We start from the raw sequence: 27,807 nt of genomic DNA, 5'->3' as shown, positions 1-27,807 counted from the left end.
TCGCACACTCTAGATAAAATGTCGCGAGTCCGAATACATTCACTGCTTCGTTTTTTAAAACGCAATTCTGCTGTCTGCTAAAGTTATCAATCTAATGGAACTTTGAACGTAATTCCCCTTCACTTCTCAACCCAAAATAGTCGCATGTCAAAAAAGGGCTAACTTCTGCGACATTTTGTTCTTTTCAGGTTTAATAGACAGCCAGGCAGCAGATACATCGTGAAACTTTTGTATTATGTATGGGGAGAGCACATTGTGCCAAAATACGTCAGAAAAGTATTTTCTACATTAGCTGTCGTGTGACAGTGGCATTTAATTCTTCTTCAAACCTTGTTTGACAGCTTTAACTCAGAACGAGTTTTCTACATGCATGTAATCAATAAACTGCATGTGCATTGCCAGACTGTTACAGATAACATCAGAGAATTCGCATATATCCTTGCTGATTAATATCTCTGTCATGTTTACTAAGGTTTTAACAACACTAAAGGAAAACTTACGAAAATTAAGCACTGTATTATAAGAAATGAAATAAAACTACCCACGATAACCTTACGACGAAAGTCTGTTGTAATAAAACTGAGTATCTGTACACAAGCGTGCCTCTATGGACACGAATTAGTAAAATACTACTCATTTAGATTTTGATTGGGTCTGTGTTTAATTGGAATGCTGTGACATACTCAAGGGGTATGCAAATGTGGCATTTCATAAATAAACTTACATATTCCTAGAACCCAAAATTTGCTTGCCAGCGGAAAGAGGCGTTACCTGTTGTGCAGCATTGTAAGTTTTTCACTATTGCACTATGAGCCGAAAGTATTTTCTTGCGATTTCCTTATCGATTTTTCATCTGACTGCTTGTAGCTCTTCCACAGAAGGGATAAAAACGTTACAGTTAGTGAGACTGCAACTGCGAACCATAACAGACGCTTTTTCACAGGTCAGCACGTTACCAAAGAGCTGGCGAAGAGGTACGTGTCTTAGCTTCGTCTTACGGGGCCAATGGTTGCTAGAAGTCGTAAACCGCTATTTGAAGGACTAGATTAGTTGCGATTTCCACGTGCAACGACTTTCCTGGGCTGAAAACCGTAAATTTTCAATCTTTTATTACACCTCAAGCGATAATAACTCAGATTATTCAATGGAAATGACAGGTAAAATCAAGTGAACTTTGAGGCTTATTTCCGTGCACACCAGGTAGTAACTCGCCGATCACAGAGTTGCCAAACATACCCTGCCTTGTTGCCAAATCTCAGTTACAGTACCAGCAGGAAGAAGACGAACCGGGCTGGGAAGTGACCATAGCTGGCGTCACCAAGTCGCGGCTGCTACGGCCTGGAATACGTAATGCGTCTGATTCGCATTTCTATAACTAGGTTTAGGGACTGGAGCGTGGTTACTAATAACATTCGGAACTGACTGCAAACTGAGCATCATAAACCAGTAACTCACATAGTTGTTTTTATATTTCTTTCGTAAGTGTACTCACAACTAAGAACTCATTCATAACTTAAATTCTTAATGTCAAAAAAATGGTTCAAATGGCTCTGAGCACTATGGGACTTAACTGCTGAGGTCTTCAGTCCCCTAGAACTTAGAACTACTTAAACCTAACTAACCTAAGGACATCACACACATCCATGCCCGAGGCAGGATTCGAACCTGCGACCGTAGTTGTCACGCGGTTTCAGACTGTAGCGCCTAGAACCGCTCGGCCACCCCCGCCTGCTTTTAATGTCATTTGGTGTTAAATAATAAGAACAGTATGTTACTTCCAAGAGTAAATCATGAATACGACGAAGTTACTACGTGCATTCCTATCTGACGTAATAATGAGAGTGGTAATATTTCGGGTATGGCATTTATTGTAATAAATGTGAGCTTACTAGCCTTAAGGAGAGTCTTATCTTTGATAAGGTGTTCCCTAATATTTGTAGTATCGTGGTATTACTTTACATCTTGAGTTATTGCGTTGCAGAACATTGTTTTCTAGTGGTGACTTGTTGGAACCATTTTCAATAGTCAAACGACTGTACCAAGGAGCGATTAGAGGACCTGCTAGACAGCTGCATGCGAATCAGGCGAAGTGCAATTCAGGTCGTTCGGATACTTTTGAGCACGACTGTACATATCGTCTTAGAACATACACCATCTGCTACTTTTCCATCACGTTCAGTACTAACCTCAACAAACCAAAGTACAGTAGTATACACGAACATGCCCAAACAAGAAACTAAAGTGTGACTTGCTGATCTTCTATATAAGGTTCGAGCGACTCTTCAGCACAATGATATTTCTGCAATAATATTTGTGAAATTCTTATTTCATACGAGGCTATAGGTATTTTTCCTTTCTAATATTTATGTATCACAGCCATGTTTTACGCAATTCAACCAAACTATGGATTTCAAATAAACTAAAACTCTGATGGATCATTTTAGTCACTAGGAATGGAATTTCTGCACATTGTCTAACAAATTTTAAAGATGTTGTGTTTGGTAATCATCCTGAAAAAATGATCATGTCTCTATTGTTAAGTTATTTGCCAAATTCAAGAAATATAATTATGTTTAAGTGCGTTCCTACAATACTATAGAAAATAATTGTAACGCAACCTTCCACTTTCTGGGCCACCATATTTCCACAGGGCTGTCTGAGAATCTTGAAAACACTGTAGTCATCACCCCTAAGGTCCGCGGCTCGTGGTCTAGTGGCTGGCGTTGCCACCTCTGGATCACGGGGTCTCGGGTACGATGCCTGGCAGGGTGGGGGATTTTCTCTGCCGGTGACTGGGTGTTTGTGTTGTCCTCATCATTTCATCATCATCATCATTCGTGACAGTGGGTAGATTGGACTGTGAAAAAAAACTGGACTTTGTAAAAATTGGGACTTTGTACAGGCGCTCATGACCGCACAGTTGAGCGCCCTACAAACCAAACATCATTATCACCCACCCTAAATAAGGGGTATGGACGTATAAGATGGCCAGGCAGTCGTAAATATTTTGGGGATTTGGTTAAATAGAAATGTTATTTGATCCATACTAGCCACGTGTTTCAAACATGTACAAGGTAAGTTCCACAGTGGCTACTGGCAACGAAGTCCGTTTTACAGGACACAAACAGTTTAATCCTTAATTTCCGTAAAGGTTGCAGACAGGGTCAGCCTTCATGTACTGTGCTGAGTGAACCAGCTATATGCGCCATCGCGGCTACCGACAGCGAACGTGGAGTCACATGTGTGGTTGCTGGAGCGTCTTGGAAGACGACCCTCTTTAACTTCAGCTCCCGGCCAGAGCGGTCGGCGCGGGAAGGGGGGGTCGGTCACTAGGACCTACCGCCAGCCACACCTATAACGGCACTCGACCTTCATTCCGTCCAAGTCGAACCCTCTTGTACTCCGAGCACCGAGAATGTACCACAGTTCAATGGACTTCGAAAAGCTCCCTTCGTGACAAGGCCCCAACTGTCTTTTGCGGTTGCACGGGTGTTCGTCTGTTGCCCAGGCCAGCATATTCTCGAGGTCTGTCACCCACTGAAACCATTGGCCATGGGTTGCTGAGAGACAGACACGCTACCAGTTGCCAGCCACTACCAGCGATATTCTGGCACAGAGTTGAAGCAGCATGAAATATCGTATCGGACCTCGTTTTGCCCAGAAAAGTACAACAACTCGACGTGGCACGAGCTCAACAAGTCGTTACAAATTCCCTGCAGAAATACTGATCCATGCTGTCTCTCTAAGGCTGTCCATAATTGCGAAAGTATGCCGGTGCCGGTGCCGGATTTTGTGGACCAACTGACTTCTGAATTATGTCCACTAAATTTTCGATGACAGTCATATCGGGCATTCTGGGTGGTCAAACCATTCGCTCGAGTTATCCAGAATGTTCTTCAAACCGATGGCTCGGTGACATGGCGCATTGTCATCCATAAAAATTCAACCATTGTTTGGGAACATGACGTCCACGAATGACTGAAAATGCTCTCCAAGTAGTCAAACATCCAGAGGACCAGTCAATTCCATGTAAACACAGCCGACACCTTTCTGGAGCCACCACCAGCTTGCGTAGTGCCGTGTTGACAACTTGGGTTCCTGGCTTCGTAGAGTCTGTGCCTCACTAAAACCCTTCCATGAGCTCTTACCAATTCAAATCGGGACTCATCTCACCAGGTCATGGTTTCCCAATCTTCTAGCGTCCAACCGAGATGTCACGAGCCCAGGAGAGGCGATACAGACGATGTGCCGTTAGCAAAGGCACTCGCGTCGGTCGTCCGCTGCCATAGCACAATAACGCCAAATTTCACCGCACTGTCCTATGGGATCCATTCGTCGTACGTCTCGCATTGACTTCTGCAATTATTTCACGCAGTATTGCTTGTCTGTCGGCACTGGCTATTGTACGCAAGCGTCGCTGCTCTCGTTCGTTACGTGGTGGCCGTCGGCCACTGCGTTGTCCGTAGTGACAGGCAATGCCTGAAATTTGGTATCCTCGGCACACTTGTCGGCACTGTGGATGGCGGAATATTCAATCCTAACGGTTTCCATAATGCAATGTCCCATACGTCTAATTCCAACTACTATTTCTTGTTCAACAGCAGCTAATTCTCGTCGTGCGGTCGTAATCACGTCGGAAACCCTTTCGCATGAATTACCTTAGTACTAATGACGGCTCCGTCAGTTCACTGCCCTTTTATACCTTATGTACGCGATAATACCCCAACCTGTATATGTGCATATTGCTATCACATGACTTTTGTCACTTCAGTTTAATGCAACACCTTTTTTTTCTCGACCAATTTCGGTTGAAAAAAATGTTGAATTTACTGTGGGACGTCGTGGAATATTGTCACTTCATCTCTCATAGTTTCATAAATTTCCGATAGGTGGCCGCGAGTTACGAACCCTTCAAAATGGCGTCTGAGATACTGCTGACACACTAGTCCTCCAGTTGAGGTAGTAAAAGGTATGTGCCCGCTGGCTTCCCTGACTTATTACACCCCGGATCTCGCATCTTCCGACTTTCATCTATTTGGCTGAATAAAGGATACACTTCGGGGGAAGCAATAAGTGAATGATGGGGGCGTTATTGATGCAGCAAGACGCTGGCTCTGACATCGACCAGTGGAGTGTTACCAAGCGGACATACAGGTCCTCCCAGTATGGTGGCGCAATGGATGGAGATTATGTTCAATAATAAGGTTTTATAGCCAAAAGAGCGGAGAGTAATATGGCGTATTGGAACCCTGAATAAAACCAACCTGCTTTCAGAAAAAACATAAATTGGGTTTCATTACTGATTGAAGATCTCACTTAGGCTATGTCACACTGAATTTGAGACACACTATCAGTATAGAGACTTTGTAAATTAGCTCATTTAATATGCTTCACCGATCATACAAGTTTTAGACCTCTTTGTCACACCATAAAAGTTTCAGCTGTCAAGATAGTTGACCTGGCAGAAAACAGACTGTATGGAAATCTCTGCTCCCGGCTGCTAGTAACCATTTCGGTTGGATCGACCTAGGAATAGATCCCCTTCCAAACCAGTTCGACAGCGAGGTGTAGCACCAGCTACTTCGTTGTCTCGATCAACAATGGGTGGGAAGAGAGTCAACTGCAGCAATCCCGACCTTATATTCCTGTACCGTATTTCGCCTGTCTCGACTGGTTATTTTTGTTTACACGCCAGAGCCAGAATTTCTTATATTGAGAGTGCTGTCCGCTGTGCGGTTTGGCAGTTGAACAGTGTATATGGTATTGTGAGGGACTGTTCTTCACAGAAAAGTCGAAGTACGGTAACAAAACTAACGAAGGAATGATAAGAGGATTTAATTAAAAACCAAAGCGAAGGCTACATTTTAAACTCACTGCACTGCTGAGAACTGAAAGAATATGAAGAGCGTCGTCCGAACTTTTTAAAACACCGACATTTTTTTCCTCGAGAAAATATCTACATAAAAATACATCAAACATTCCACAAAATGGGAGCATCGCCGTATTGTACACAAGGTACAATGTAACACCTTCACATAGTTAAGCCAGATTAAGGAACTATCCCACTTGTAGACACCACTAACACCACAACATAAAAGGGCTGTCTTTGGAGTGATTCAGTTACCGGAAAGCAAGAACTGTTCATGAATGGCGTCGCATTGTATTCTGTGATAAATCAGAGGTTTGATTTACCTCGTATGACCATCGCCTTGGAGTATGGAGCTGATTTGTGGAGAGCTCCCTTTCTTCCAATGTTTGAAGAGCCACAACGGTGTTACTCCTGGAGTCACGTTGTCAAGAACCAGTGGGTATGACTGGAGTTCATAACTGGTAGTGATTGATAGGACTCCGACGGCACAACGATACGTCATGGACATCCTGTGACCTCATGTGTTGCCAAGCTAGATGGCACAGTTGCTAGCACACTGGACTCGCATTCGGGAGGACTAAGATTGAAGTTCCCGTCCGCCCATCCAGATTTAGATTTTCCGTGATTTCCTTCAATCTCTCCAAGCGAATGCCGGGATTGTTACTTTGTAAAGGGTATGGTCATATTCCTCCATCCTTTCATAATCCGAGACTGTTTTCCGTCTCTAATGGCGTCGCTGTCGTCAGGATGTTAAACTTAGTCTTCCTTCCATCCTTCGTTCCTCACTTCCTTCCTTCCTTCCTTCCTTCCTTCCTTCCTTCCTTCCTCATGTCACAGTACTGCGGTGTCAATTTTTCAACAGGGTATTACTCGCCCATGCGTGGCATGTTTAGCTATGAATCGTGTGTGTAATATCAAGATACACTCGTGGCGAGCGAGATCCCTAGATCTGTCCCCGATGGAACATATCTCGGACCAGCTGAGATGTCAGCTCTGTCCCCGTCCCAGTATCCAAGCGACCAAGAACATTTGTGGACCATAATGCCTTAGAAGGTAACATAACGGCTTTATGAAAGCCTTCCCAACTGAATTGGTGCACCCATTCAGGCCGCAGAGATGCAGCGTCGTACTGGTGAGTGGACTTATACTGTCTAGCCTTTTGTAAATTTGACTCTAGTTTGTAGTCACTGTAATAATACCACACATCCTCTCAACCCACAACTTTTCATTTCGTTCCCCCTCCTATTCCGGGTCCTCCGCTTTTTTTTTTTGCCAGGTAGTGATAAATTAGACCCCATGAGTTGTTCAGGATTTCCTTGGGGACTGCCGCCTTACCGTTGGCGAGGAAGTTCTTGCACTTTGCAATGACCCAGAGAACTATGCTGGCGGGAGTGTAAGGTCCTGACAGGGACACTCGAGCCAGATGGATCTCTCGGGCAGGAGTCAGACGAAGAGGAGTCCACAACTTAGGTGGGCAAGGAGTAGGGTGGGGGCTGTTACGTGGAAGGAAGCCAGCTCTCCTAGAGGAGGCAGCCTTGATGAAAAACAGGGAATAACAATCTACATAACCTGGAGAGATGGATCCATAGCTGTAGTGAAAGCAACCAAGCAAGGAAGACAACTCCAAAAGAAAAACAGGTATGCTGGGATACCTGCAGGTGGCAGCCCCAGCACCCAGCTATCCTGGCTACAGGCCAGTATTCTGTAAAGGGGATCATAGTATTACTCAGAATCTCCAGAAAAAAAACAAGTCGGACGGGCAAATTTAAAACAGCCTTGATATACAACAGGAACAAACGACCAAATTGGCTATTTGGAATGTCTGCAGTCCAAACGATACAGAAGTAAAACTAGAAAATGCACTAAATTCACAAAATATTGACATGACAATCATAACTGGCACCAAAAAGAAATTAAGAGGTTCTGCAACAACGAACAGGTATGATACACTACTGGCCTTTAAAATTGCTACACCACGAAGATGACGTGCTACAGACGTGAAATTTAACCGACAGGAAGAAGATGCTGTGATATGCAAATGATTAGCTTTTCAGAGCATTCACACAAGGTTGGCGCCGGTGACGACACCTACAACGTGCTGACATACACAAACAACAGTTGACCGGCGTAGCCTGGTGAAACGTTGTTGTAATGCCTCGTGTAAGGAGGAATGCGTACCATCACGTTTCCGACTTTGATAAAGGTCGGTTTGTAGCCTATCGCGATTGCGGTTTATCGTATCGCGACATTGATGCTCGCGTTGGTCGAGATCCAATGACCCTTAGCAGAATATGGAATCGGTGGGTTCAGGAGGGTAATACGGAACGCCGTACTGGATCCCAACAGCCTCGTATTACTAGCAGTCGAGATGACAGACATCTTATCCGCATGGCAGTAACGGATCGTGCAGCCACGTCTCGATCCCTGAGTTAACAGATGGGAACGTTTGCAAGACAACAACCATCTTCACGAACAGTTCGACGACGTTTGCGGCAGCAGGGACTATCAGCTCGGAGACCATAACTGCGGTTACCCTAGACGCTGCATCACCGACAGGAGCGCCTGCGATGGTGCACTAAACGACAAACCTGGGCGCACGAATGGCAAAACGTCGTTTTTTCAGATGAAACCAGCTTCTGTTTGCAGCATCATGATGGTCGCACCCGTGTTTGGCGACATCGCGGTGAACGCACATTGGAAGCGTGTATTCGTCATCGCCATAGTGGCGTATCACCCGGCGTGATGGTATGGGGTGCCATTGGTTACGCGTCTCGGTCACCTCTTGTTCGCATTGACGGCACTTTGAACAGTGGACGTTACATTTCAGATGTGTTACGACCCGTGGCTCTACCCTTCATTCAGTCCCTGCGAAACCCTACAATTCAGCAGGATAATGCACGAACGCATGTTGCAGGTCCTGTACGGGCCTTTCTGGATATAGAAAATGCTCGACTGCTGTCCTGGTCAACACATTCTCCAGATCTCTCACCAATTTAAAACGTCTGGTCAATGGTGGCCGAGCAACCGGCTCGTCACAATACGCCAGTCACTACTCTTGGTGAACTGTGGTATCGTGTTGAAGCTGCATGGGCAGCTGTATCTGTCCACGCCATCCAAGCTCTGTTTAACTCAATGCCCAGGCGTATCAAGGCCGTTATTACGGCCAGAGGTGGTTCTTGTGGGTACTGATTTCTCAGTATCTATGCACCAAAATTGTTTGAAAATGCAAACACATGTAATTTCTAGTATAATATATTTGTCCAATGAATACCCGTTTATCATCAGCATTTCTTCTTGGTGTAGAAGTTTTAATGGCCAGTAGTCCCTCAAGCGGAAAGAGCCTGTGCTGGAGTTGCTGTTCTGTGGAAGAGTACTTGGGCAAACAAAATACACTCTTATACCTTCATCAACAAACGGATAATTGGATCTCAATAAAGATACCAAATGATTGTCTATCGGTAATTGGTGTACATGCCCCAAAAGAAGGGCGGGATGATGACTCTGAATACTTCCATGATATCTTGCAAAGTTTCTTATACAAGATCAACAAAAATAATTATCTGGTAATAGCAGGATATTTAATTACAAGTATGGGTAACACCATTGTGCAAATGTTATTGGTTCTGGAAAATACAAGAAATAATAGAAGATATATACTGAAGGCGTTCTCATTAGATAATGAGCTAAGAACAACAAACCCATAATTCAGGCAGAAACTGATCGACAAATATACCTGGTTACATAGAAGCTATGTCACAATTATATACCATGTAACTGCGAATAAGAACATATGGTCCTTAATGCAAGAAACAGGGGTCTTCAGGGGTCCAGATGTCCCTGCAGATCATTTCTTGCTAGACTCAAAAATAAAATTCTTTAAAGAATGGAAGATATCTTCCAAACAGCAACAAAATAATATTGATGCAACATTTAAAGTAAATATGCAACATTTAAATCACATTTACTTCTTGAAGAGAGCATCCAGCTACTACGTCAGAAAAGGTTTGAAGAATACACAAGTTTATATATAAAAGCAGATAATAGGCCTAGATAGTGTAATAGAAGATAAGAAACATGCCTGCTCAAAAATGGTGAATTCCCCAGACAATCAAGATCTGAGACTAGATTATAAAAGGGAATCAGTTCTAGTCAAAAGGAACGTGAGACAAGTTAAAAACCGAAGTTGGGAAAAATATGTTACAGATATTAAGCATAGTTGAAGAGGAAGACAAGACAAAGCATACAAAATAATGAAACATCAAACTAAGAACGTAAGGACAATCTGAAAATAGACACAATATCTGAATCTAGTTGGTAACAATACCGTAAAACGCTCTGAATGGATGTGCTAGATATACATGTGATTCTGTCTGAACCAGACAGGAATGCAGACTTCACAACGTTGGTGGAGCTACAGGATGCAGTAACGTCTAGCAAGAATTGGAAGACTCTAGTGTGAGAAAAAATCACTACAGAGTTGATAAAATATGCACCAAATATTGCAAAAATAAGAATACTCCATTTTATGAATATGTGATGCCCAGGTGGTCACATACCTGAAGAGTGGAATGCATCCCAGATACGCCCAACTTATAAGAAAGGAAAAAGACATGAATGTCAGAACTACACATGTATTAGTCTTCTGAATTCATGTTGTAAACTGTATTCTAGAATTTTAACAAAACAACTATCTCCAATCGCCGAAACTGTAGTATATGGTGCCCAACACGGTTTTCAGTAGATAATACTCGGGCTGTACCTTCACCATGACGCAGCTAATAGAAAAACGCCTTGAATTCAATTTATCTACTTTTCTTGCCTTCACTGAGTACTAAAAGGTAGTTGCTAAAGTAAATTGAAACAAACAGTTGGAAATTTTAAGAAACAGAGGGATTCGATTTCGTCTTATAAGAGCTGTATAGGTTTTATATGTGAATAACAAACTACAAATAAAAATAGCAGGCAGTAGACATAATATTGCCTAAAGAAATCAAGGTGTTAGACAAGAGTGTTCCTACACACCAACTCTTTTTAATATGAATATCGACAATGTAACCTGAACTTGCTTATAGACAATGAAACATTTCAAAATTAACAATGCGGATGTTATTACGCCACCTTTTGCTGACGACCAGGTAACTTTTAAGCTGAATGAATGACTTACAAGGACCTACCTTCAATTAAAAAAAAAAACAGGCAGTGATCTCAATCTGAACATCTCCATCACAAAGCCAAAATGAATGGCATTTTTAGGACACTAGCCCTTGAGAGTTAAAATTTCAGTTGACAAGCAGATCATAGAGCAAGTTAATGCATTTAAATATTTAGGGTGTGGTACTACATATAGAGCAAACAATGAAATGAAACATAATTTAGACCTATATAATTATTTCTGTGGAACTTCAGACAGAGCACTGGGAAAGAAAGTACTGGGAGATACTCTACTAATGCTCGTATATAAGGTTATGGCTACACCAGCAATGCTCTATGGATGTGAGAACTGGACAATTAAGAAGAGAGGCGAAAAAAGAACAGAAACATGTGAAACGAATTTCCTTAGATATGCGGCTGGGTATACTTTGTTGGATAAAAACAGAAATGATGGCATCCAAGCTGAACTGATAATGCAAAACTTAATTAACATCATAAAATAATATCAGTTAAGATGGAAGGAACTGTATTCCAGATGCAATAATCACTAAAGCCATAAAATGCTAAAACCAAGGGACCTCTAGGAAGACAATGAAGAGATGGCTTCACCAGTTCTGAAGGAGACAGAATGGACCAAAAGCTCCAGTCTTTGCTATTGATGTAGCTGTGAAGTTATTCAGCACATATGCTGAAGATGATTGATTCGTTCCTGAGGGGAGGTAATTCTTTTCTGGAATGGCAATCATTGAAGCAGCACAAACCAGTGTTGCCTCGCGTGCTGCAGGGTTCATTTCTGGGTCCTGTACTGTATTCTGTCTACACCAACGATATTCCCAACCAGGTGGGAGAGGAATAGTGTTGCGCTATTCGAACGCTGCCACAACCAAAACGTCATTATTAACCATTTCCAAAGATATTTGAACAAACTCACCCAGTATTACACTGTCCAGAAACAGAAAATCAAGTCTTAATAAGAACCAAGCACTTCTCTTCACCACTGACCTTAAGTTCCCAAACCACCATAGGATGAGGTGCTTGGTGGGAAGAACAGGACCCATCGGCCTTACATAATTCAGGTACCTTAACATGTGCTCCATGCTTTCAGGCAATCAGAAGTCACACACAAAGGTGAAGATCACCCAAATCCTGTCGGTAATCGAAACTGAAAACGTCTTATATATTAGGTTCGCCCATAAGTTCGTAGCGTTTTTGTTTTCTATATTGCTATTCCGGTTGCTATAAGTTTTTTCATCGACTGTCGATTTTATACTTGTAGTTGACGGCTGGTAATTGAATTTAGATATTGTCATCTGGTTATTTGGAAGTGGAGAGTGGAGGTGTGGATTCTAGAAAAGGAGTACCAAGGGGAGAAATCGGAACATTTCCGACGTATTCTTCCGTTTGAGTTCAAGGGAGGGATGACAGCAGCGGAGGCGGCTAGAAACATTTGCACAGTGCATGGAGATGATGCCACTGGACAGAGCAAAGCAAGAAACCGGGTTTCTCATTTTGAGGACTTTCCACATTCAGAAAAAACTTCAGGTTTTGATGAATATCGTTTAAAAGTATTAATCCACAACGATCCATGTCATCTTATTCGAGAACTGGCAAATGTGATGAACTGTGATCGTTTCACCATCGTGCGACATTTGCATAAAATGTCAAAACTCTGGTGTACAGGTTTAAAGGTGGCTACACTGAGCCACAGCGCCAGAGATTGCGCCAAAGAGTATTATTCAGCCGCCTCAACTGGCAGTGCTTGGGGAGAACTCGTAGTAGGCAGTGCTTGTTGAGATGTGCTAGTGAAAAGTGCTGGTTGAGAACTCGTAGTAGTCTGTGCTTGCTGAGATGTGATACTGAAAAGTTCTTGTTGAGATGTGATAGTAACGAGTCGGTGTGGAGATATATTGTAATGATTAGAGTGACTTTCGTCAATATATGAAGGTAAAAGAAAAAAAATTTTCCTTTTCTTTTTATTATCTCAATGTCTTAAATAATGCAGCATTACAGGTTCAGTCAACAAAGCATCTGGCTTGTGTTCTTGTATTAGAGAGTAATTCTGGGTTTCTTGCGCAATTATAGTATTTCTAATTTTTTTTATCACGTCAGTATAAATGATATTTAAAATTTCTTGTCTTAGTGAGGAAGAACCGTGGCAGATGTGTACGTTGAATCACACTTCCACACACAGAACAGCTACACTTGTGCTTTGTTGGCTTCGTAGGTTTTATAGTTGCTGGGGACTTAATTAATTAATTGTGTTAACAGGAAATTTTCATTTCATTCATTGTTGTTGTTCTATGCAGTCAGATTGCGTAATAATACTAGTCAGGGCCAACCGTTTACGAAACAGCGTAATCGGACTTGCAGCTACCAAAAAAAAAAATTATTTTCAAATTTAATAATAATTAAGCCCCCATGCACGTGGCGACCGCTGCTTCGGATCGTCCCTTGGAATACTTCTGATTGTAAAAATAGTAGACAGTAGTATTGTTGTAGTAATTTGTAGTTTAGTAATTGTAGTCTATTTTGCATGTGTAGATTTGGTAATTGTCATTCTTCTAATGGTATTTTTTTCTCAGAATTTGATTTGTTGTCTTGTATACGCGTTTGACAATTTAGGGCAATTATTTCAATTGTTCGATTAATCGTGGTTTAGGGAAACATTTCGTGTAAATAGTATTGTTGGAGATAAAGTGTCATTGTGGGCAATTTTCATATAGTGACGAGTTTTGTATATTTTGTAAATGATTACGCGATCAATGAAAAAGGCAAAAATGATGAATAGTGAGAATGACGAAATTGTTAACATGGCGAACTCGCCAACACAGGAGAACAGTGTGATGAATAATGAAGTGGAAAACAATGTAATAAGTCGGGAAAATAGTCCGGAACCATTTCAAACTTTTTCTCAATCAGAAAATTCACAGAATCCGAGATTAACGACAGATGATTCTGGAATAGTATCGAACACAGATAGCTTTATGGCTATGCAGAAGGAAGTTAGTTTTGCGGGAAATGTTAGGGGCGAAAAGAATTTTGAACCATTTAATATGGAGCAGTTGATGGGTGCAATATTAAATTTGGGATCTCGGTTAGACTCACAAATGGGAACAATGGAAACACGGATGGGAACAATGGAAACTCGGTTAGGATCTGAGTTTAAAACAGAGATTGGAACAATTAAAACAGATATGGGAACTTTGGGATCTGAATTAAAAACAGTGGCAACACGTTTAGAAACAGAGATGGAAACAATGGAAACACGGTTAGACTCACGAATAGGGACATGTTTCAAAAACATGAAAGATGAATTAAAGAAAGAAATCAGAGAAGAAGTACAACCGATTTTGAATTCTCACAATAACAGATTAATTGCAGTAGAGATTAGACAAAGGGAACAGGATAGAGAACAGGAAGAAAGAGATCGCGTGATAGTACAGAAATTTTCAGAGTTTAATTTACAACGTGCAAAGGATAAGGAAGAAATATTTGGGAGAATCGAGGAATCCGTACCAAATGACAGATTAAATAATCTAACACAACAATATGAACAGTTAACTACCAAATGTGTCAATACTGAAACCCGAGTTACGACACTTACGGAAGACGTAAATAAACAGAAAGAACAAATAGGTGACTTATCGGAAAGAGTTGAGGAGATTTCAGATAAATTGACAAATCTTAGTTTACATGGGGACAGAGATTCGGATGATACAGCACCATTGCCATTTGCAGAAACCGAAGAGTATCAGAACATAAATAAGCATGTTGAAAATCAGGGAAAATTTAATGAACGCGTGAAAAGGGAATTTGAGGCATTAAAAAAGCAAGTCAAACAGATTGAAGGCGAAATCGTAGGAAAAGACGGGAAAAGAAATTTAGAATCACAGATACCAGAGAGGTTTGAAGAAAATAATTTGTTTCATTTACGGGATGCAACAAGAGAGTGCCAGGCGCGTGAATTTAACAACAATCGTCATTGGGACTGGGACAGACGCGGTAGGTCTTTGTCGCCACGAGGCGAAAACTTTGACTATAAACACTTTTTGACTGTTCGGAAATTTAAGATCTTCCGCAATTCTAAGAATGACATACATCCATGTGCATGGTTAGATCAATTTATGTACGCACTTCCACCAAATTGGCCACTAAGTCACAAACTGGAATTTATGTGTGGATATTTAGAAAACGAACCGGCGACGCGGATGCGCGCACTCATTAGAGATTGTAATAATCTGAATGATTTTTATCATGATTTCTATCGGCATATTGGTCCGAAAACACGCAAGACAGAGTCAAACATAGTCTGATTATGCAGCGTAATTTCAAACACTCTGAGTTCCGCACGCCAGCAGAATATTTTGAAGACATGATTCGAAAGAATCAGTTCCTGTCCAACCCTTATAGCCCGACTGAATTAATTCGCATTTGTTTAACTAAGCTGCCACAATCCATAAGACAAATTGCTTTAGCAGGAAGATGTAAAGACGACATTGAGACTTTTAAGACTTTGCTACAAGAACTTGAGTATGACAACGACGACGGGACTTCTTGTAATTTTTTCAGTAACAGTAATTACAATATATTTTCAGAGAAAAGGGATAGTGATCGGAACGGATGTTATAGCGGTAATTTTGAGAATGACAGACGAAACAGACACGACAATAGATACCAGCCTTACGACAATAACAGACGTGCTAACAGAAATTACACAGACAATTATAATAACGGTATTTTCTGCCGGAATGATCAATCATACGGAAACAGTAATCGGTATCATCAAGACATAAATTATTCATACAGTAATAGAAATTCTTACTTCAGAAATAACCAGGGTAGTAGATACAACAATAATTTCAGAAGTGACTGTCGAAATTACACAAGAAGTAGTTATGCAGACAGACAGGAAAACAGAAATTTTAATAACAGACACAACCAAGAATTTGCATCTAACAGACAGGAGGGACCTAATTGGCATCCTCCACGTGACAGAACTTCAGAGAGACAAGTGCAAATAGTAGAAATTGATCCGCGAAATGGCGCGAATAATCAAAGACGTGACGCAAACAATCGACAATCACTTGCAGCTTCGGCTTCTGGCAGCAATATAGACGGTTCAGAAAGTAATGACACTACGACTTTACACTACGTACGCCTGGAAGACATGAGAGACATTTTGTTAGACGAAAAGGAAAATAATGTAGACGCATTTTTACATCCTGTTATTGAAGTATGTGTGGGTAAGAATAAGTTCACTGCAGTTTTAGATTCTGGGAGCCCATTGAATGTCATTAGTGAATCAGTTTTTCGTATATGTGAAAGAACTATTGCCTGTCCTGTGTTACCTATCTCTAAAACTACAATTCGAGGAGCGATTTCTGGAAAAAGTGTGGAAGTCAAGCAACAGACCAATTTAAATTTCATTTGTCAAGGATACGAATTTTCTGCTAATTTTATTATTGTTCCATTACTCAGCACACAAATTATATTAGGTATGGAGTTGCTTAACGCACATAAGGCAATTTTGAACTTTAAAGAAGGAAGTGTGAATTTGACTGTTGCCGGAATGCCGAAATGTTTGAAATTTTTCGAGTGTTTAACAAGATCTGAGTCAGATACAAAATGTTTAAGGTTTCTTACTTCTGATGTTTTCGTTGAGCATTATGACGACGGTGTGTTTATTCATGACAATGACAATAGATACAGAGACGCGATGGATGATATAATTAATAGCGAAGAATTAATTAATGAAAAGGTTAAGAAAGCTGAAGTGCCAGATGACGTTGCAAGAGAAGAGCTGCACCACATTTTGACTTCACATGCTACAGTATTTAGTCATCACACAGGAACTATACAAGGCTTACAATACTTATTTAAAGTAAAAGAACACACGCCATTTCGAGGAAAAACGTACGCTATTCCTTTGGCTTACAGAGACAAGGTTAAGAATGAACTTCAATACATGTTAGATCAGGGCATTATTGAGCCTGCAGTCAGTCCTTATACTAGCCCACTACACGTTGTTCTTAAAAAGGATGGGTCAACTCGTTTGGTTCTGGATTCCAGACAGATAAATAATATCATCATTTCTGAAACTGACCGCCCACAAAATTTAAATGAACTTCTTCAACATTTCCATGGAATAAAGTTTTATCCACGATTGATGTGCGCGCAAGTTTTTGGTAAATAGAACTCCACCCTGATTGTAGAAAATATACAGCCTTTTTAGCCTTTGGTAACTGTTACCAGTTTCGGAAATTACCGTTTGGACTTACTGTATCTTCAGCAGCATTCATTCGTAACTTAAACGAAATTTTACCTGTTTATCTTCGTGACAATATTACTTCTTATGTTGACGATATTCTTATTGCTAAACGTTCTTGGAGTGAGCACAACAAAATTTTGGATTCATTATTACGTATTTTTGCACGAGTTGGCATTACAGTGAACTTGGAAAAATCTGAATTTGGTCGTTCTCAGGTGAAATTTCTCGGTCACATTATTTCTACAGAAGGTATTCTTCCTGATCCAGAGAAACTAGATGCTATTCGTAATTATACTGTTCCTACCACAAAACGTGATGTTCGTAGTTTCCTTGGTGTCTGTAATTTTCTTAGACGCTTTGTTAAATCGGACGATTTGGCCACACCTCGTTTATGTGAACTATCTGGAAAGAAATCTAATTGGTGTTGGGATGAGGAAGCTCAGTCAGAATTTGAACAGCTTCGTGATGCTTTAGTTGCTGCTCCACTTCTTTCACACCCGGATTTATCTAAAGATTTTTGTTTGGCGACGGACTCATCATACAAGGGCTTAGGGGCACACTTATTTCAAGAGATAGAAGAAGACAGCGTTGTAGTCCAGAAAACTATTGCATTTGGAAGTCGTGTTCTCTCTAAATCAGAAAAGAATTATTCGATTACGGAACTTGAAGCTTTGGCTGTTGTTTGGGCTTTTACAAAATTTCGGACATTTTTGTTTGGCAGACATACTAAGGTTTACACCGATCATCGAGCTCTGGAATTTCTTATGTCAACAAAATTAACTTACGGCAGATTGTCACGATGGGCGTTGTACCTACAGGAATTTGATTTTAGTATTGTTTACATACAGGGTTCTTCAAATATTGTTGCTGATGCTTTATCACGTGCACCTATGGGTTTGAAACAAAGTGCTGAAGAGGACTGCAAGGAAAACAATTACTGTTTGATGTATATTCAAGGTGTTGCGGTTGAGAACTTTATTTCGTCTTCGCTCCAGGTCATCGCTAAGGAGCAAAATAAGGATCCAATCTGGAAGGACATTAAGGAGAAGTGGAGGAGAAAGGAAAGCGTAGCGATTAGACAGCATTATTTAGTTCGCAATGACATTCTTTTTAAACGAAAATCGGTCGACAACTCTGTTTGGTTAGTTTGTATTCCTGATGAGTGGGTTAATAAATTGATTTGGTACACACATTTCAGTTATGCACACTTTGGTCCCAGAAAATGCTTTCATAAATTACGGGAAAATTGCTACTTCAGTAATATGGAAAAACGTATTCGATCTGTTCTGGCCAAATGCAAATTATGTCAAAAGGCTAAGCCGCCAACAATTTCTGACAGAGCACGGTTGTTTCCTATCATTCCAGCGAAATTAAAGGACATGGCTGCAGTCGATTTGTTCGGCCCAGTGGTTCGTTCTACTAATGGTTTTGCGTACATTTTCGTAGCAGTGGAGTTGACATCAAAATATGTGTTTTTTACACCATTACACAAAGCAACAGCTCGTTCAGTATCTAATGCTTTCATCAACCGTTTTCTTTAAGAAGTTGGTCATGTTGATAAGGTTATATCAGATAATGGATCACAAGTTCATTCTAAAATTTGGCTTCGTACTCTACGGCGTCGTAAAATTAAACCAATTTTCATTTCACTTTTTCACCCTCAATCTAACGCTTCAGAGAGATGGATGAAGGAAAGCAATAAATTGTGTCGTCTTTATTGTCATCAGAATCACAGAACGTGGGATCAGTATCTTCATATTTTTCAAAACATTCTGAATGAACTTCCTAATGACTCAACTTCTTTACCGCCTATTCTGATATTAAAAAACAAAGCACCGACAAATCGCATTTCTGAAATCGTTCCTTTTCCACCTACACGGAAACTGCGGCATTCTGAAGTTGTCAACATGGCTCTGCAAAATATTGCATCTGCGGGTGCTAGAAGAGAGAAATCAGCTAAACATCCTGCTCGTTTAAAAATCTTGTCATTTGGTCAGAAGGTGTTAATTAAGTCTCATCGTTTGTCTCACAAAGGAAAAGGCTTGTGTCGCAAATTTTTTCTGCTTTATAACGGTCCATATAGAATTCGCAAAATTATTCATGATAACACTGTTGAAGTAGAAACTCTTAAATCACGACGCTCTAAGGGAATACATCATATACCTAACGTTAAAATTTTTGTGGAATGATATACTTTTGAAAAATTTTTGTGGAATGACATACTTGTGAGAAACTAACAGCTACGTAAACATGCAGAGAATACAAGGATACCGCGCTGTGTTTTGGCGGCGGCATATACTCAACGCAACAGTCAAGTCTGCGCGCCGCACAAGGCAGTCGTTGACCGCAAACAATTACTTCCTACGTCACGCGCCTACAGCTGATCGAGCGCTCAGTGCGAATGCACTGACAGCCGTAAACAAATACACAGTTTAATTTCTCTGATTAAATTCAGTATAAAGCTATAGTGACTTGATGAATTATGTTATTAACATTCAGTATTTTTCAGGATACGGTTCTATGAAATATTTAAGAACTACAGGTAAATTCTGTGTGTCTCCGACGTTAAGAGGACTTGCTATCGAGAAAATTTCGGAAAGAATGTAATTTCCAAGAAGAAACTAATAAACTAAAAAGGTAACTATTAATTGAGTTTATTTTTCAGGTAACATATTTCCACTTAGGTACGTACTTTAGACGTAATTTGCTGCTCGCAATTACGTGATTCATACTTTGTGCTAATTTCATGTTCTATGAATTTACTTGTGAAGCGACATGCTTGCGTACATTAACCGATTTTGACAATGATTGATGATTGAATAGAGTTGTTATTTGTATATATTATGCATCGCTTGGCTGCACTGCTTTTTCACTGATGTCATATTTTTTTTATTCTGTGCCTGCTGTGCTTATTTATTTAAATTATAATTGTCACCTGATTAATTGTGCTGATGTGGTTAGGTATGTAAGTTATACTTTGTGATTTATCTGCTTGCGCCTTCATGTTTACTTATTAAGAAGACATATGAACATTTATTTGCTTATGCTGATATGATGCTAATGACCTGTTTATTATGTTAGATAACATATTTGCTGCCTTGCTTATGGATTGCATATTTACACATTTCTGTTTTGTTGTCATAACTACTCTTTAATTTGGTATATAGAAATGCTGATATACTGTGTATGAACATAGAGTTTAGGTCACATTATTGTATTAATTATAGATTGTTCGCTTGGCAGAGCCTCGTTGTAAGAATTGTGCTGCATCCACTTGTTGACATTCTGTTCTCTACTGGTATATTTACTCGCTATTGCATGTTTTGCTTACACTCAGTGCCTTATATTTTTAAGATAGGAAAATGAACTGCTAGAATCCGACGAACGATATTAGTACAAGAAACTTCATAGAAGTCACATGAGCTGAGATTTTATGGAAGCTGTATAAATTTATGCTAATAGGAAGGAAGCTAACGACATGACATACCAAAACTAGGTTTAGACCATTGACAGTTATTACACTGCATTTTTCGTGAGCAATTGAAATAGGAAGTGACACTTGACACAAGAAATACTCTACATGTTTGCTTCTGTTTGCCATAATTCTTGAAGTGGTGTACACACTGTGAAATATTATGATCATTCACACTCTGTAATCGTACTTAATTACTGAGAGTTATTCGAACTAAGTCTGTTAGAGGTCATGTATGCATTTCTTTTGTTTATAATTCATAATGAGTAGAAGATTTGGGTCAGATGGATTACACAGAGGTTGTGTGTTGACAGTGTGTCTTCGGATTGTATGGGATGATGAGGTTTGCATTAGGATTTTATCTGTACTTGTTCGAGGAGACTGACTAGAGGAAAGAGTTGTTATGGAAGTGAAATGATATTGGCGATAAGGTTTATATGTGTCGACGTATTGAAGAGATATTATTGAGGTATTGAGATTATATGAAGTTGATGATTATTGGAGTTTTGGTGGACAAGAGGTAAGGTAAATGCTATTAATGATAAGGTTTATATGTATCAACGTAAGAGGTATTATTGAAGTATTGAGATTATGTGATGCTGATGATTATTGGAGTTTTGGTGGATAAGAGGTAAAGTAAGTGAGGTGTATATTTTTTTTTTTTTTTTTTGTTGCTCTATATGGAACGAGGAGGATGAAGATAGCAGACTAGAACACTCAAGTAGAAGGAAGATTGTCTACACACACTTTGTTAAGTCAATAAGCAGTACATATTTATTTATTTATTTATTTATTTATTTATTTTTTTTTTTTTTTTGGAGAGAGGAAGTAATTGCATATCTTGGCTCACTGACAGTTGTTCAGCAGCCGTACATTTTGATCTGGCTTGGCAAACATTGGTCTTGACATGATGACTATGACGTTGACTTAACTATTATTGACTGTTATACATTGCTGCCACTACTACTTGATACACATGATGAACATCAAATTTTGACAGAATTGCATTTACACAGTTAACACTATTCAATTACACAGTAGTACTTAACGTGGATGAAAGATGAGTGAGTGTGTTTTGTGTGTTTTCCTTTCCTAATCCTACCCACCTATCTCCTAAATATTATTTTATTTGTTTGTAGTGGCTTGCACTGACACCCATAAATATTATAGGTTTACTTATATTTGAGTATTTGTAATAGTTAATATGACAATTATCTGATATCATTTGTGTGTTTATTAGAATTTATATGTTTAGTGTAAAAGCATTTGTATGAGCATTCAAACTATTGTTCATGCCTGAGCTGTTTGATTAGTGATGGTGAATATTATGAACTGTTACCTGCACTTGTTCAACATAATGGGTGCCACTTAGAAATGATTAATTTCTGCTGATGAACTGTGTGATTAGGATAGTGAATATTATGGACTGTTACTTGTACTTTTTCCACATGATTGGTGCCACTAGGACATGTTTAATTTCTGCTTATAAACTCTGATGAACAGTGTGATCAGTGATAGTGAATATTATGGACTGCTGTGTGTACCTGTTCAACATTGCTGGGTGCCACTGATGGACTGCTTCTACTGACATAATGTCACTTGTTGCTGTCTGCACCTGCTCAACATTGCTGGGTGCCACTGATGGACTGTTTCTACTGAATTGTTGCTGTCTGCACCTGCTCAACATTGCTGGGTGCCACTGATGGACTGCTTCTATTGAAATGATGTCACTTGTTGCTGTCTGCACCTGCTCAACATTGCTAGGTGGCGCAGATGGAACTGCTTCTACTGAAATAATGTCACTTGTTGCTGTCTGCACCTGCTCAACATTGCTGGGTGCCACTGATGGACTGCTTCTACTGAAATAATGTCACTTGTTGGTGTCTGCACCTGTTCAACATTGCTGGGTGCCACAGATGGAACTGCTTCTACTGAAATAATGTCACTTGTTGCTGTCTGCACCTGCTCAACATTGCTGGGTGCCACTGATGGAACTGTTTCTACTGACATAATGTCACTTGTTGGTGTCTGCACTTGTTCAACATTGCTGGGTGCCACTGTTGGAACTGTTTCTACTGAAATGATGTCACTTGTTGCTGTCTGCACCTGTCCAACAATGCTGGGTGCCACTGATGGACTGCTTCTACTGAAAAGATGTCACCTGTTGGTGTCTGTACTTGCTCAACATTGCTGAGTGCCACTAATGGAACTGCTTCTGCTGAATGATGTCACTTGTTGGTGTCTGCACCTGTTGACCATTGCTGGGTGCTACTGCTGGAACTAATCATTGAAAGCATTTTATGTGAACATTTGTATAAACTGATGTTTTGTGTATTGTGTAAACTATTATGTAAAGTCACATGTATGAAGGAATTTGTATTGCTTACTGTATTTTATATATTAGGTTATTGAAAGATCAGTGCAAAGCCAAAATTTTAACTAATTATGTGATATTTAGGTATTAATATTATCTTTTATTTTTGTCTGTATTTTTGTGGACGAATTTGGTGGTATTTTCACCACCAGTTCTGGCAAAAATACCATCAAATTCTGGCCCGTGGAGGAGAGGCATATTTTCGTGCATGGGGGCTTAATTATTATTAAGTTTGAAAATGATTTTTATTTTTGGTAGCAGTATGTCCGATTACGCTGTTTCATAAACGGTTGGCCCTGACTAGTATTATTACGCAATCTGACTGCATAGAACAACAACAATGAATGAAATGAAAATTTCCTGTTAACACAATTAATTAATTAAGTCCCCAGCAACTATAAAACCTACGAAGCCAACAAAGCACAAGTGTAGCTGTTCTGTGTGTGGAAGTGTGATTCAACGTACACATCTGCCACGGTTCTTCCTCACTAAGACAAGAAATTTTAAATATCATTTATACTGACGTGATAAAAAAAATTAGAAATACTATAATTGCGCAAGAAACCCAGAATTACTCTCTAATACAAGAACACAAGCCAGATGCTTTGTTGACTGAACCTGTAATGCTGCATTATTTAAGACATTGAGATAATAAAAAGAAAAGGAAAATTTTTTTTCTTTTACCTTCATATATTGACGAAAGTCACTCTAATCATTACAATATATCTCCACACCGACTCGTTACTATCACATCTCAACAAGAACTTTTCAGTATCACATCTCAGCAAGCACAGACTACTACGAGTTCTCAACCAGCACTTTTCACTAGCACATCTCAACAAGCACTGCCTACTACGAGTTCTCCCCAAGCACTGCCAGTGGAGGCGGCTGAATAATACTCTTTGGCGCAATCTCTGGCGCTGTGGCTCAGTGTAGCCACCTTTCTTAGTACCGCATGGTCTAAGCCAGAATCACAAAAATCAGCGGTTGGCCATATGTGCTTCTCTTCCTGCTCGACATAAATTGGCTCATGAACAATACGGACCTTTTTCTATCCTGTATCGTTACTGATGACGAGAATTAGTGTCTTTATGGTACTGTTGAAATGTAGCGTTTCGCAGGGACTGAATGAAGGGTAGAGCCACGGGTCGTAACGCATCTGAAATGTAACGTCCACTGTTCAAAGTGCCGTCAATGCGAACAAGAGGTGACCGAGACGTGTGACCAATGGCACCCCACACTATCACGTCGGGTGATACGCCAGTATGGCGATGACGAATACACGCTCCCAATGTGCGTTCTCCGCAATGTCGCCAAACACGGATGCGACCATCATGATGCTGTAAACAGAACCTGGATTCATCCGAAAAAATGACGTTTTGCCATTCGTGCACCCAGGTTCGTCGTTGAGTACACCATCGCAGGCGCTCCTGTCTGTGATGTAGCGTCAAGGGTAACCGCAGCCATGGTCTCCGAGCTGAAAGTCCATGCTGCTGCAAACGTCGTCGAACTGTTCGTGGAGATGGTTGTTGTCTTGCAAACGTCCCCATGTGATGACTCAGGGATCCGTTGCAGCCATGCGGATAAGATGTCTGTCATTTCGGCTGCTAGTGATACGAGGCCGTTGGGATCCAGCACGGCGTTCCGTATTACCCTTCTGAACCCACAGATTCCGTATTCTGCTAACAGTCACTGGATCTCGACCAACGCGAGCAATCGAGATAGGCTACAATCCGATCTTTATCAAAGTCGGAAAAGTGGTGGTACGCAGTTCTTCTCCTTACACGAGGCATCACAAAAACGTTTCACCAGGCAACGCCGGTCAACTGCTGTTTGTGTATGAGAAATCGGTTGGAAACTTTCCTCATGTCAGCACGTTGTAGGTGTCGTCACCGGCGCCAACCTTGTGTGAATGCTCTGAAAAGCTAATCATTTTCATATCACAGCATCTTCATCATGTCGGTTAAATTTCGCGTCTGTAGCACGTCATCTTCGCGGTGTAGCAATTTTAATGGCCAGTAGTGTATAAGGAGAAGTGAGGAATAATTGAGTCCAAACGGAGCAGCAACTCCCCATACAAAGATCTGCGGGTATCTTAATAAGATAATGTTTTTCATCTGGTGGAACATCGTTGGTATGGTGTACTGCGAATTGCTTCCCCGAGGTGTAAAGCATCACTACTGACATTATTGTCAACAACCGAGGTGTCGTGCAGACGCAATCTAAGGACAACGAGCAGTTAGCCTGCGTGAAGTAACGCTACACACTATACAGGGGTTGAGTCGGAAGTCATTCCACACCCACCTTATTCACGTGATCTTATGCCGACAGATTCTCACATTTTACGCTCTCTATCGAACAACCTTCAAGGAACTTCCTTTCCGGATGAAAATGCCCTCCGGAGATGACGAGTTCTTCGTCTCAAAATTACGTGATTTCTACAGTCCCAAAATCGAAAAGTTACCACAGCGTTGACAGATTGTTGTAAATAGAAGCACTCCGTCTTCAGGCCACGAGTGGCCTACCGGGACTATCTGACCGCCGTGTCATCCTCAGTGGAGGATGCCGATAGGAGGGGCGTGGGGTCAGCACACCGCTCTCCCGGTCGTTATAATGGTATTCTTGACCGAAGCCGCTACTATTCGGTCGAGTAGCTCCTCAACTGGCATCACGAGGCTGAGTGCACCCCGAAAACTGGCAACAGCGCATGGCGGCCCGGACGGTCACCCATCCAAGAGCCGACCACGCCCGACCGCGCTTAACTTCGGTGATCTCTCGGGAACCGGTCTATCGACTGCGGCAAGGCCGTTGCCCCGTTGTAAATAGAGAAGGGTAATATATTTTTGAGTACTAAAATCTCTATTATGTGTTTCTTTTGTTTTTAATAAACTTATGGTAATGCGCTACGAATTTATGCAAAAACACATTATTGACATGTTTAATAGAGATTCTATGTACCACAATTACGGTGTGATAGAGTACACTCAGAACAGTGAAGTAGATGACAGTAACAAAGCAATGTCAGACTACTGTCAGTTACGTAACGGTGGCTATCATCAAAAAACAAATCACTGCCGGGTGAAGCCGGCCGAATTCTACCCATTCGGATCTAGGGAGCCGACGGGTCAACTCAACACACTCTGTCGTCGATTTTGGCCAGAAAGTCGCTGTTGTAGGGGAGCGCTGTTTTACGAACGTACCTGACGCATGAGGCGTGTGACGTGGTAGGGCGCTTCGCCAGCAGCGGGCGTGTCTCGCTGGGCGGCCAGCTCGAGCGCGCCGTGCAGCTCCCGCAGGCGGGGGTCCGGGTGGCGCGGGTCCCCGGGCTGCGTCTCATGCAGGCGGCCCAGCAGCGGCAGCAGACGCTGCAGCCGCCCAGCCTCCAGCCCGGTGGCGGCGCTCCTGCCAACACACCACCAAAACTACACCCTGAGCCTCTAACTCCAGCAGCTGCTATGTTGTAACTGTTCATGTCAGCCCACACAGTATAACCTACTCCCTGAGACTGTATTTGTGCACCCCTTTGTTCAGGACAGGCGTGTAATTCACAAATACCGCAGCGGCAGACGCATGTGTCGGCAATGTAAACACTGCCACGAAAAGAAGCACGAGCAGGTAGCTCGGAGACTCTGTGGCAAGCTGACACATGTATCCACCCAGTAAGCTCCATAGTGAGCAGAATGTATCGTGTATCTTACCATTTGTTAAAATAATGGTGGCTTATTCGGTAAATACATTATTTTCTGTTTTATCATTTGACTGGACATAAGGGAAGTGCAGTGAGTCCTCTCGCACTATTCGCTCTTAAATTACGAGGCAGGAGTGGAAAACAATGCACAATTTTTTTCTCCTCTGGTATCGCAGATGGAATGCTGAAATTTCTCAACGATACAGTTTGAAGTGTGTGCTACAGAGAATATTTTTCATGTGCAGCTCTACCGAGAGAAGCCTGAACTACGAAACAAACATGACGGGCTTGTTCCTGATGCCAACTTGTGAAGAGCAGCGAAGCGTAGTTCGTTATTCGACGTCCAAAGGGCATAAATCGAGTGAAACTCACTGTGACATGCGTGGCGTGTACGAGGACGACAGTACGGACCGTAGCAATGTCTCCGGGTAGGAGACACCATCCTGATATTCACGGTACACTTTTGAAATGGTCGTACGGGAAAATCCCGACTTCATCGCTACCTCTGAGATGCTGTGTCCCATAGATCGTGCGACCACTACAACACCACGTTCAAACTCACTTAAATCTTGATAACCTGCCATTGTAGCAGTAGTAACCGATCTAACTACTGCTCCAGACACTTGTTATCTTACATAGGCTTTGTCGACAGCAGCCCCAAATTCGACCTGTTTACAGGATAAATGTACAGCTCTGAATACATTTTGATCGTAAAAGTTCTATGGACGAGCCGTACACCATCCGTTTTACGCCCTGTAGCTGTATTAGCAAAATAATGTATCAAATGGTGATCCTGTGGTAGAATAGCTAAGTGCAGAGAAGTTTTGCTCTAGGTAGGCACACGCAAATGCAGCTGCCAAGTTCCCAACGAGAATGAATATAAACAAACAGGAAAACATTTGTAACAAACCTAGGCAATGCAGCAGATTTAACTTTTAAGAACAGACCGTTTATTCAGCAAGGTCCAGACTACTACTCACTTTTA

The 27,807-nt window shown here is 41.1% G+C and overlaps 1 protein-coding gene across 1 annotated transcript in view; it reads right to left on the bottom strand.

The window, feature by feature from the left end:
- Positions 1–27,807, bottom strand: part of LOC126481786 (sodium channel protein Nach-like) — a 130,537-nt gene that overhangs the window by 101,673 nt on the left and 1,057 nt on the right. Inside the window, exon 2 of the mRNA XM_050105777.1 lies at positions 26,335–26,536. Coding sequence (XP_049961734.1) covers positions 26,335–26,536 — 202 coding nt within the window. The remainder of the gene's footprint in view (positions 1–26,334; positions 26,537–27,807) is intronic.

The sequence above is a fragment of the Schistocerca serialis genome, chromosome 1, assembly GCF_023864345.2.
Source record: "Schistocerca serialis cubense isolate TAMUIC-IGC-003099 chromosome 1, iqSchSeri2.2, whole genome shotgun sequence".
NCBI classification, from domain to species: Eukaryota; Metazoa; Arthropoda; class Insecta; order Orthoptera; family Acrididae; genus Schistocerca; species Schistocerca serialis.
The sequence above is the reverse complement of the archived record's forward strand: the minus strand, read 5'-3'. Positions and strand labels throughout refer to the sequence as shown.